At 36.3% G+C, this 13,501-nt stretch overlaps 1 protein-coding gene across 1 annotated transcript; it reads right to left on the bottom strand.

Moving 5' to 3' along the window:
* Nucleotides 1-219: 219 nt before the first annotated feature.
* Nucleotides 220-5,356, bottom strand: VIP (vasoactive intestinal peptide; the record flags this gene model as incomplete). Its single annotated transcript, XM_079939713.1, has 5 exons — nt 220-265; nt 1,085-1,216; nt 1,990-2,094; nt 3,033-3,155; nt 5,250-5,356. 5 exons carry the CDS (start codon nt 5,354-5,356, stop codon nt 220-222), a joined length of 513 nt encoding a protein of 170 aa, XP_079795839.1.
* Nucleotides 5,357-13,501: the final 8,145 nt, after the last annotated feature.

The following is a 13,501-nucleotide window of genomic DNA, read 5'->3' as shown; positions in this document are numbered from 1 at the left end:
AGAACAATGCACGAATCGTTTCAAGCTGTTTACTAAGCTGGGGTCCACTTCAGATAGAAGCGTCCTTCTTAGATGAGGTCTCACTGAGAGAACTCTAAGATGTTTTTCACCAAGTGACTCTTACCTACTTAAATAGATGATTGCTACTAGAATATAATAACGCACAGTGATACTCACCACTGGGAAGCTGTCAGCAGCTTTGCTCCAAAGAACTTGCCATCATTTTTCTATCACTTCGAGAAAGTTAGGAGATTCTCCCTCACTGCTGCAGACCAGAAAGAGAGAATCGTGCATGTTAAGGCTCTTGGATGAGAAAGCTTCTAAAGGAGAGGTGATGTGTGACCCAGGTTGTTTTAGGTTCTCTGTAAAGTGCACTAAGAGCTAAACAATTCTCCTTCAGATGAGTCATTACCTATGAATTGTTCTTCAATCTTCAAGTGTCTAAAAGTTTTCTTACAGAATTATAATCTGGTGGGCAAAGAGTCATCTTGCCTGATTTCACCCAAACAGAATTGTCCTTCATACTCACCATCTAAACAAAAATAATTGGAATAAAAAGAGAGAGTACCACATGTCCTATATATTGTGCTCCGATATTTACACACCACGGAGAGACATAGGTTTTACTGAATCTGAGAAGACAAAATAATTCATGGTTTAATTCGGTAAAATGCAGATATTATATATGCAGGTAAAGGGAATTCCATGTGGTACCAAATTGCTAGTTGACTGCCCTTTACATGTTTTAAAAATCAACATTTTTGATAAAACCTGTTCCCAGACTCAGACTAGATGTCTCTACAGTCATCCTTTTTAACCCTGGAAGCACGGTAGAAACAACTGGAGAACTCTTAAAAAATACCAGGGTCTAGAACCGCATCCCTAGAACCACTAGTTTCCTGGCACTTGGTCTTGGGTTAGGCTCAGACATCAGTATTTTTTAAATTCTCCAGGGTAGTCTAATGTTAGCCAAGGTTGAGAACTACTGCTTCAGAGCTAGAGAGAGAGAGACATCTCCATATGCAGCTTCTATTTTGAAAGTCGTTTACAATTTCTCATTTTAGCAAGCTCTCTGTTTCTTTACCTCCGCTTTCCATTTAGAATTGAGTTCAAGTATTTCTTTACAGCCATTTGTTTTCGAAGGCGGGTATAGTTGTCAGTGAAGACTGCATCTGAGTGGCGTTTGATTGGTCCCTGGTCTTCTGAGATGCTATTGCTAAGAAACGAGAGTATAAGGAGACCAAATAATTTTAACAAGAAATGATAAAGGTACCAAAGGTCTGAATTTCTTGGAGTCAGAAAAAAATGAATTCCAACACCCAACTCATTTTCTATAAAAAAAAGACTGAAAGAAAAATGCATCTAAGCCTAAGGATAGGGGAGCAAGGAATAATTCAACATACTTTGGCCTTTACTGGGAGTGCCTTTAGACACATTCTGTCCTAACTGAGCAAATAATTTATCAAAAAAAAAAAAAAAATGGGGACTACTTGAAGCTGTGTTCTGCCATTGGAAGGAAAAGTTCTTTAAAAAATAAATATTTCTTTATGAAGCTATGCCACTCTGAGTAGTATCTTCTACATATTCAGTTATTGGCCATTTAAAGACAGAATCTTCCAATGTTTGCTTTGAGCAGGAAGTAAAACACAAACACTAAGGTTAACCTTAAATTTTGCTTCAGTTTGTACTATGTCTTATTTATTTTTTACTGTGTTTAGTTCAGTTTGTTTGCAGATTTATAAATGATTATTATTTAAGAAAAACAAGTGTGTCTGGAGCCAATGAGTATGATATTACTAGGAAAACTTCTTTTCTTAATCCATGGGCCTGGTACATTTTATTGAAGAATATAAATTATTTGATAACTAAATTAAACATTATCAAGAGTTATCCATTTCAAATAAAGAAAATTAGTTGTTTACAGTGAAAATATCATTGTCAAATTTAATAATCATAACATGTTTTTAAAAAATAATAAACTCACTTTACCTAATTCGTTTTCCAATAAGGGACTCAAGGTACTTTTTGGCAGAAAGTTGACTTAAGAGTCTACTATAGTCACTGGTGAAAACTCCATCAGCATGTCTGACATTTCTGAAACAAGGAAGAAAGTATAGTCATTATTTTGTAAATAGTTTGCTAAAATATCATTTTGGCTCATTAGATACAAAAGAAACATCAACTTATTTGAGAGCTCCTCATGTAAACTTAAATCCAAAAGGAGGTTTTCTAACAACCCAATAAACAGTATAATCTATTGACTTACTCTAATGACTTTTATCTATATTTCCAGCCCTACAGTTTGAAAAATTAAAGAAATTAGCTTTTTTAGAAGCATATCTCAATATTAAAATAATATTCTCTGGTAGAACCTATAAAACTAATTCTCTCCTAAGAAATACTGGTGGGAAAATATATTTAGTTTCTATTTATTTATGGTGCTTTATTTCTTCTATTCTGAATAAAGCTATATGCAAAGGGAAATTCTCCTGATTTTAGCAAAAAATCCTCTTATGCCTTTTGCTATTTCTTCTGCCAAAATATTTGGAAACAAAATCTCTTAAGATAGAAGGGATCACAGAGCATATCAACCAAATTTTCCATCCAAATGAGAAATAGTTTTTGCTTTGTCTTTTCTATAGAGTTACCCTGTCTACACTGGAATGCTGCTCTGGACAAATGGTTCCGTGAAATGCATAGCTTTTATTATTAGACACCTTTTCTTTACATAGAGGTGAAACTCTTGAATGCTATAAATGCTATAGTTTTACAAGAATTGGCACACCTTCTGATGCTAAAAATTTATGCAACAGAATATAAGTGGATGAGTTGCTCAGCCTGGCCTGTTACAACCTCTCTGCATGAAAATCACGTACAGCAGCAAGAGCTTCAACAAATCAGGCTGAATGAAGCCATGACACATGGAAACTCGTAGCGCTATGCTGTGAGAGTAGCTTCATGGTGACACAAAAACAAAATGTTTAGATTTCAAAAAAGCATTTTCTAAAATAAAACAATAAAAATGAACTCACCTGGATACATCATAATAAGGTGTGTCATTTTCAGCTAATGCATTTTGTAAAACGTCAGTGTCTGCTTTTAATGAAATTTGATCAGGTTCATTTGCTCCTTCAAAAGGTATTCTGTCACCCATCCTGTTAGGAAAAAATACTGTAAAGTATAATACATTCATTTCTCAGAAGCTAGTGCTTATGGTTTTACAAACATCTGAAATGAGTTATTCAAAATCTTAGGATATATCACCCATTCACAATATATGGATAGCATAATTGATTTAATGGCTTCTATGGTTTACGAGAGTATAAATAGTGGAATTTCTGTTTACCCCATAAAATACATGCCATACAACTTTGACAGGCTTTATGTACCAGAAGAGCTACTTAGTTCAGTCTTTCAGAGCATGAAGCAAAGTACACTTCTTTGGCAATAGCTTCACTTTGCAAAGTTCACAGGTAGAAAGATTTTATGCAAAATAGAAACTTTGGAAAATTTTTTATATTCAATATGAAAATTGGGAGCAATTCATGTATTTGTTGATGGTCAGTATCACTCGTCTCAACATCTCTCAAGACCTGAGTACTAACTATTTTTCCTTCTCTAAGTCCCTAAACTTTGTTTCAAAGATTCACCTTGGTGTGATGTATTTCTATGTATTGACCAAGTCCGAAGACTTTCTCCATCTCTGAATAGTTACTCAAATTCAATGAATTTTGTCGAGCTTTTTTGTTTCCATTCTTACATAGTAACACAATTTTAATAAGGGATATACGATGCTTTACTGGGAGACTAAGCATAGACATGCCTAAACATGGAATATGATTATACTTGTGAATTCATGCACATTTTGAACACCAGCATACTGTTAAAATTATGTGTGTGCATATTTTCACTGTTGGGGTAAACTTCTAAGGAGTGTGTCGCCTGCCGGGCACTTGTGTATTTTTTGGTGAGGCAGTAGCTGGTAGAGAGTAACAAGCAGCCCTCTTTGAGTATGAAGCCTAGCAATCAATGCAAACTTCGGCATTCTTGAGATTATTCATCTCTTGTGATATAACCATTCAGATAGACTCATTCTATTTAATTATCAAAGCAATGTATGATCTGGCTTTAAACAGACTTCACAGAGAACCACTAACAGCTAAGAGATTATTTACTCTATCGAGCATAAGCCTACCTTGAACAAAGAATTAGGAATAAGAAAATAAGCAAAGAAGTGATTATTTGTGCTTAGATATAGTAGTCCCTGTAAACTGGAAGGAAACTAATGTAGTTTCCATTTACTGTCTCCTTCCTTAGCATAAATTTATTTCAGATAAAGCTTTAAAGGTGAGTTATTATACTGTATGAACTTGAAATATGAAACACAACATAGAGAGCAGTAAAACTAAGGAATTACGATAAAAAACCAAGTCCCTTAAAATTCATTCATTGGGGGAGGATGTCTCAGTAGATCAATTACCCCACAATCCTTAATATTGACAAATTGATTCTGCCTAATCTGTCCAACATGATTTTATGCATATTCCACTAATCAACTACTCATCTTATGATTATTTGCCGACTGATCTTAAAAATGAACTAAACCCAATTTTGAATTAGTTGATGAAGTAATAGAAAGTATAATTATGCTGCAAATTTTCACTTTAATAAAAGTATGAAGGAGTAAATCCAGATTTCTTTACTTCCTGGGATCAGTTCATTTTTCCAAATTAGTCCTCTTAATCACCAATTGCTTATTCTTGATGATAATGGGAAGGGAACATATAAAGTACATAATCCCATAAAAGATTGTCATTCTCTATGAACATGAAATAAAATTATATTATGATAAAAAAATGAACTAAAATGAGGTAGGCAACTGGACACCTATTTTTCCAACAGAAACTGAACTGAACAGAGATGACAATGGAGAATAGCTCATTACTCATCTAAAACTGGTTTCGAATGAAAGGAAAATCAAACCTTCCTTCTGCCTTGCTTGGAAATGTGATCCACCCTACCCATAAAACTAGTCATTGACACTGTCTCTCTGGCCCTGAGAGTGAATTCCAAGACTCAGAATAATCATGTGGACCTGAAGTTGAAAAAAGCTTGCTTAACATGTCAACCAACAGATTTAAATAAGTAATACCTAATGTTTTAAATTGAGCTGTCCAAAATAACATATAGGAAATTCCTATTTCCATGGAGAAGGAATGTTCAACTGTCTAAACTGAAAGAGAACCTACCTTAGAGCAGAAGGTGCTCCAAAAAGAGGCCATGCCAGGGTCTGCGAGAAAAGCACGCTGAAAAATATCAGGACCAGGAGTAGCTGGGGTTTGCTTCTCGCTTCCATCTCTCTGCACCTCAAAGGGGAGAGAAGCACATCAGCTTGTCCAACCACAGATGTTCCAGTAAGGTCATTCTGAGTGTCTAGCAGTAATGTCTTAAGGCTCTTGCAGAGTTTAGAAAAAGTAATTTTCATCATACAGAAAGGGTTAAACTGCAATATGATTACTTTTTAAATCAAAAAGGTTTTTGTGTGTGTGAATGGTGTTTGAATAAAAATTAGGATCTTTTCCAACTGCTGCCTGTCTCTCACTAGGCACAAGCATATATTGAATGCAATACTCTTACAGTACTGGAAGTAACTATAGGGACAATTTCCTTATAACAGAGTTGTAACATCCATGTCTAGTATTTTTTCTAACTAAGGAAACAACTTCAAGAAACTAAAGTTTCTTCTTTTACTCTAAGTTTTTAGTATCTGATTAATATAAAACTGGAGTGTCATCTATTTAATAATGTAGGTATATATGTATATACATATCTTTATAAAATTATTTTGTATATACATTTTTTCCTCTTTTAATTGTAGATGTTACAATTAACATGGAGCTTAATCTCCATAAAGAGTTTGGTTTTGAACAAACTAACTCAATTAGTAGTGAAAATTAATACAAAAAAATCATTGAACCACATATTACCACTGAAATAATTTTTGCCATAAAAGGAAAAATATATTAAATACAAAGCCTGTATATTTTTACATCTAATACACTTACACATTTCATTTCTAAATAGCTTCTAAATAGAAATGTAGGAGTTTGATGTCTGTTTCTTGTGCTGTCTGTAAAACTCACAGCATTTAAATTTAAAGAGGAAAATAAATGCTTTTTAAGTTCACATAACTAACATATGAAATAGAAAGAACAGCACTAAAAAACAAGTTGAAACTTCCAAAACAAATGTATCCACTGAACCTTCAGTCAAAAATTTATATACAAGCCAAAAAAAAAAAAAACCCAAACCCTACTTTAACACATTATTTTTAAAGGGGCATTGAGTAAAACAAAAAGCAAGGTAAAGCATTTTCCAACTAAAGAATTCAGAAAACCCATTCATATGTGGGAAGTTGAGGCATTTCTACACTTACCAGGTGACTTACAAACCTGTATTTTTGTTGTTGTAAAGGAGGAACACTGTAAAATTCTTTTTCAAGAGAAAGAAAAACTCAATATACCCTGAGAAAAGTTCCAGAGGCAGGGGGAGAAAAAAAGGAAGAAAGGTAAAGTTTTCGCTTACCTTGTTCAGTAGTTTTCCTAGGAAGCTTTCTGTTCCAAGGAGAATATTAGAGCTGTCTCAGGTGCTGAAGCCCCTTGAGGCCGACAAAGTCTCCACCAGGTGCTCTTGCCCTTAGAGCTGAACCAGGACTTGGTACTGGCTGAGGGTTGGCTACTATTGCCAGCAACTGCTTTTCACTCTACCCTGACCAGCATTTCAAAGCCATCATTTTATAGGGCTTAGGCGTAGGACTGAGCAATCACAAAGCTCTCTGAAGGACGTCACAGTAGTATTCTCATGGGATGAATAGGATTGAAGTTCTTATTAAATTGTCATTATGCCTGATTTATATAAATTTATAGTGAGTAACTTCAAGATGTAAGCTATAAAGAGGAAATTTACTTTTCTTTAAACAAAAAAAGGTACCAAGCTTAATGTGAAATATTTTAATCTCTAATGAGTAGCAATGAAATAAAAGACTGATTAGTGTTATGGCCAAGGTCACTGGAATTCCTTCAGAAAATAAGAAGTTTATGTGCAGGAACAGATGCAGAAAGCAACAAATACTTAGGCTCATATGCTTACAAGCATAATTCTCCTTTATTATAAGGCACCAATTGCCCTAAAGCCTTTTTATTTTTATACTATTCATGTAGATCCTGACTTAATCTTTCTTGAGATCTATCCTAATTTTAAAAGCATCCAGAAATAATTTTCCTTATTCTTTCTATTACTACTTTTTCTTTATATTGAAACAAGTCCCTGGAAAAATTTTCAAAAAGCCTCTAAGATACTGTAATATACACACTGTTGCTTAGAATAGTAGCAGTACTGCTGTTTCACATTAGCATAAAAATGTCATAATTCCTAATGCATTTTCACATACATGACCTCAAATTATCCAAAAAAAAAAAAATTATCGTACTGGATAGTTCCAAAAGTTCATTTTTTTCTTTCTTTTTGAACATTATATTCATCAGTTTTTTAAAGTCTTGCACTGTGTGGAATTATATATATCCCTGAACACACACCGCACGCATACCAGCTTTTAATACTTCCAGCACAGTCACTCGACAGGTGATTACAAAGAACTAGTTGGCAAGCATTTATGGAGTACTTTGATAAACACTTAATTTCTATTTGTGGGTTTTTAATTCAAAGTAGTCTAGCATCAGAGTTTAAGGTAAAAATGCAGCTACCTGAACAATTTCATGGACAACAAAATAAAATGTCACTCTCTCTTTTGTTTAAAAAAAAATGGCCAGGGTGTGTATTCTTTTATATTTTTCTTTGTAAGTCCCTCAAGGGGTAACAGCTCTAAAGCCCCCTTTCTTTCTTCTGCTTTAAGATTTCAGTATCTATTTCCTTCATTCAAAGTCAGACTGATCCAGTAAAAGAATATCCTGCTTTGCTTAATCATATTTTCTAATCCAGTTACAAGAAAAATTCAGTGAATTAAATTTCAAAACGTCTGGAAATTTGTTTCCCAGCTGACAGCTCTGACTTAAGCCAGAGTTCCTGTGGCTTAATTCCAGGAAATCTTTTTTTACCTGATAATTACAAACTAGAGGTTGAAATCATTCTCATATGGAATTTTTTTTATCCTCAGCTCTTCATCACCTAATTCCCAGTGAAGCAATTTTATCTGAGAACAGCAACAGCAAAATAAGTTGATTGAGAGTCACAGGGAACGCACTGCTGAAGGTAAGCAGAAAAATCTAAAAGAAAAAAAGACATGAAGTTGATTATTATTTGGTCTAAGCAAGTACTTAGCATTCACACAGAGTGACTACAGTAGGTTTTCCAATGGTGAAGACAGTTTCTCCCATTATAATAATAAAACACAAAAATAAAGAGAAATAATTTAAACTTATTACCTCTGAATAAAAATAAACTAAATCAAAGAACTGTGTTTTTTCCTATGAATTTAAATTAGAAATCAAAGCTGAATTTCAAAATGGGATCATAGCACCATCTTCAGGTTGAAAAGCCTTAATTCAGAAATTTTTTAAATAATGTGTTTCTTCTCTTTTCTTTCAAGGAAGTGGATGTAAACCAGAGGCTCTTTATCCAGCTAAATTATGGAATCTTCCAGAGAAAGAAACATGTTAAAAACTACTATAGCTGAGTTTATTCTGAATACTTTGTTACTATAAAACTCAGTAAATACAAAAATACAAATGTGAATTTACTGTTTAAATCTGCTTTTTCCCCTACTTTGGCATATCTTTCCATAATGTTCCCACATCTCTAGCAGAACTTATTTCCTACCTTAAGGCTTCTCATTAAAATGATATTTATAAAAAGAAGAACCAGTTGTTCATACAACTAGAACAGATCTCCAAGACCCTTCTTTTACAAGTAAGTAAACTGATGTCCAGAGAGTTTAAGTAATTTTCAGGTGGTAGTTACAAATAGGGGATGAAACCTAGGTCTTCTGATCTTGATTAAGTTTTCTTTCCGTTAAAGACTGGTGGTTTTCTGTAACTGTTGTTATCACCATTACTGATGATAAAAGGTCAGATAAGGGAAAAAAAACCCTCATAAAAACATTGGCATCTCCTTTTTTCACCAACTGGACCAAAGGCAGAGAAGGAAAACTGGCATTCTAAACTAAAACATACTGAATGTAAGGAAAATCAGATGGAAGGGGTTTTCAGGCTCAGAAAATAGGCAGAAAGCCAGAGTCACCCTTTTTTCCTTAGTGAAAAGAGCTAATGAGGGTCCTTATTAAAGATGATAAGCTAAAGCTGTGCTCTTCTGCGTCTTGAGGTGACAGCTTTGCCTGCCTAACTCAGCCAAACTCACACTCAGCCCTGAGACCTGTCCACTGTTTGCCAAGGTCATCCTGAGGGTCTGCATGAGAGTTCTGCAAACCACTGGCTGTGAGCCGCATCTGGCTCAACTCTCTGGGTTTTGTCACTCAAGCTAGGAAGGATGTTTACATTTTTAAAAGGCTGAAAAATGTTAATAGAAGGAAAATACTTTGTTTGAAAGTTATATGAAATGTAAAATTTCAGCGCTCATAAATGAAGTTTTATTGGACCATGAAAATGCTTACCACATACGTATTGTCTACGGCTGCTTTTGTGCTACAATGGCCAAGCTGAGTACTTGTGACAGAGAACCGTAGAGCCTGCAAAACCTAAGGTGTTTACTATTTGGTCCTTCACAGAAAAGAAGGGCCACAGAAAAGCTGTAGACATCTGGTCTAGAGCTTGCCATTTGGGAAGATATTTAAGAAGTCATGTTTACCTTAATATTCTTAAGTCTTTAGTTTTCAATAACTTGTATTAGGAAATATATATGTGTGTATTTATGTGTATATATATATACACATATACTTTTAGTATATACTATGTATAATGTCCATGTATGTATATACATATGTATAATATACATAATGTATACATATATCTAAAGCACCCCTTCATTGTAGCATTGTTCATAATAGCCAAGATATGGAAACAACCTAAGTGTCCATAGATGGATGAATGAATAAAGAAGATGTAATATATACATACACAGTGGAATACTATTCAGCCATACAAAAGAACGAAATCCTTTTTTGAAATGAAATTCATTTGTGACAACATGGATGAAACTTGAAGATGCCATGCTAACTGAAATAAGTCAGATGGAGAAAGACAAACACTGTATGATTTCACTCATATGTGGAATTTAAAAAAAATGAAACTAATAAACAAAATAACACAAAAACAGACTCATAGATCCAAAGATCCGGTTAGTAGTTGCCAGAGGGTAAGGGGGTTGGGAGGGTAGGTGAAACGGGTGAAGGGGGTCAACTGTATGGCCATAGATGGTAACTAGACCTGTGCTGGTGATCACTTTGTAGTGTACCCAGTGGTTGAATTATAATGCTGTACACCTGTAACGTATCATATAATAAATAAATGTATTAAAGATTTAAGAACAAATTTCATCTACTTCACAATGTCATGACTATACATATGCCCCTCCTTCTACCATACACACATTCCATGTAACCAGCCTTTAACTCAGTGACCCCCACCTCGACTTAGAGATCAGAATATACGAGTCCACAAAGAGTGGAGGTGTTACCAGTGGAGGAAATGGGAAGCAATGATGTCTAACCCCTGGCTCTTGACTTTAAGAACTCTGAAGTCTGTATGTTAGAATGAAAGATTTGGCAAGAATGTTTACTGAGTGAGTTCGCACAATGTCTGCACCACAATACCTATTCTCCCCAGACCAGGAAAGAGCCTCTGAGATGGGGAAGAGAAGAAATGATTAGAGATGGAGAGGCAACCTGCTGCCCCTTGTCGGTAGTAGTAGGTTTATGGTAGGAGCGAAGGGATGCATGACAGAACCCTGCCTTATTAAGCTTGGGGACTAAGTAGTAGAGGCTAACTTGGCTTCTTTTCTCATCTGATTGCCACAGCAAACAATGGAGAAACACTCCGCAATGGTAGAGGAAGCAGATAGACCTGTATGACAAAGAAAGTCTGCCACTCCCTGCTTGGGAAGACCCTAAGTGCCTTCCAGGTGGTAAAAAGCTAAAAGGGCCTACCAATCTTTAACCAAGGGCCAGAGCATACCCAGAGACCAGAGGGGACTGCACATCTCAGTGGACAACAGCAAGGCACAGAGCATCCCCCAAGGACCCAGAGGAGGCCTCCTGGAATTTCATGCTGTTATGTACACATGCTCACAAACTTAGATGCTACTGTGAGGAAAAAGAGGGAGAGAGCAAATCCTGAACTGACAGAATGTTAAATCTTAAAATTACTGTGTTTACCCAGAAATGACGAAGAATACATTTTCTGTGGACTGGAGGAATAAAATAGAAGTTGAGTTCGAGAAAACATTTTAGAGCTAAAGTTTCTGCACATGATGCTATGTGGCCTGTGATATTTGTAGTTGCTATTACTCTAAGAATGATCTTGAGTTTGTATGATCATGCTTTGACTAGGAGAAGACTGCACAGGGCCCCTTATCCTACTTAGTATCAACATTAACTTTAAAAAGACTATGATTGGGCTTCCCTGGTGGCGCAGTGGTTGGGGGTCCGCCTGCCGATGCGGGGGACGTGGGTTCGTGCCCCGGTCCGGCTGGGCCTGTGAGCCGTGGCCGCTGAGCCTGCGCGTCCAGGGCCTGTGCTCCGCAACAGGAGAGGCCACAACAGTGACAGGCCTGCGTACCGCAAAAAATAAAAATAAATAAAAAATAAATAAAAAAGACTATGATTGCCTTGGCTAGGACTTCCAAAACTATGTTGAATAAGAGTGGCAAAAGTGGACATCCTTGTCTTGTTCCTGATCTTAGAGGAAATGCTTTCAATTTTTCACCATTGAGAATGATGTTTGCTCTGGGTTTGTCGTATATGGCCTTTATTATGTTGAGGTAGGCTCCCTCTACGCCCACTTTCTGGAGCGTTTTTTATCATAAGTGGGTGTTGAATTTTGTCAAAAGCTTTTTCTGCATCTCTTGAGATGATCATATGATGATCACTTCTAAGAATAACTGCAGACATTTAATTTTAGGATTCAATAGCCTTAGAAGGCATGCTCATTTTTAAAGTTTTAATATTTTAAATTTAAGTTGAGGGAATCCTTAGAATAATCAACGTGGAATCTTGAAGGAAGGTCACTCTAGCCCTGAGCACATCTGTTGGATTGGTGAGCAATTGGTTTTTAAAGGTTGTAAAACACAAATAAACGAGAAGTCCTTTCAGACCCTTGTTGTTACTCAAGTCCCCCCAGGAAAAGAGGCTGGATCTATTGTAACACATGTCAGGAGGAAAGGTCAGTGTACTACCAGCAGCCAAACACCAAACCCTGTTGGGGGTCTCTGGGGGGAGCAGCACGGTGGCCCTGGGAAGGAGATCTGAGGCCAACATCGCCTCTACCTCTCCAGGACTCCTGGCGCCTCATCCTCTGGAAATAAACTCTCACTGTCTAGGAAGCAGGAGATGTAGCTATTTGATAAATTTGGTTTTTTAGTTAATCATCATTCTAATACCATGTATCTGTAGTCATTTCACTGTACTTCCCAGGCTGAGCGACTAATGTTCTAATTTCTGACTCATAAAACCATAATTTTTAGCTAGAAAGATAATGTAGTCCTGCCTCTTTGTTTGGAGAGATTATAGGGATTCAATATCCAAAAGAGGCATCGTTTTCTATTTCATTTAGGGACACAGAGTTGAAAAACCAAACATTGTCTCAGCTCTCAAATAGAGTAAAATCAGTACAGACATTGAATTCATAATTATAAGGTGAGTTGGCCTGAGAAGTATGATGTGTTATGAGAGGCAGAGCAGGTATTTCTGAGGAAGTTATAGCAAAGTTGAGATTTATTGAGTGCATGAACCTTGGCTTAAAAAATAAAAGAGGGCTTCCCTGGTGGCGCAGTGGTTGAGGGTCCGCCTGCCGATGCAGGCAACACGGGTTCGTGCCCCGGTCCGGGAAGATCTCACATGCCGCGGAGCGGCTGGGCCCGTGAGCCGTGGCCGCTGAGCCTGCGCGTCCGGAGCCTGTGCTCCGCAACGGGAGAGGCCACAACAGTGAGAGGCCCACGTACCGCAAAAAATTAAAAGAGAGAAAGATGGAAGAACATTCTAGGTATAACAAAAAAATATTTTAGAAGACCTGGAAGTATGGCATAAATGAGAAATTAATATGGAACTTTATCTTAAGGGAAAGGAGAGCCAATAAGTAGGGGTATGATATGAGCTTGTGTTTGTTTTTCAGAAAGATCACTCTGGCTGCTATATGGAGAACAGGTAAAGTACTGGGTGTAGAAAAACCAGAATGTCAGTCTGCCAAGACTAATGTTCTAGCTCCAGAGGATACTAAAGCAGATTTTGTCTCTCAGAATGTCTATCTTTTATAGACACTTTGATTTACAGAATATGAGGGAAATACAAGCAAATAACGCTACCTCACAATACACA

Source organism: Stenella coeruleoalba (assembly GCF_951394435.1).
Source record: "Stenella coeruleoalba genome assembly, chromosome: 12".
Classification (NCBI taxonomy): Eukaryota; Metazoa; Chordata; class Mammalia; order Artiodactyla; family Delphinidae; genus Stenella; species Stenella coeruleoalba.
The sequence above is the reverse complement of the archived record's forward strand: the minus strand, read 5'-3'. Positions and strand labels throughout refer to the sequence as shown.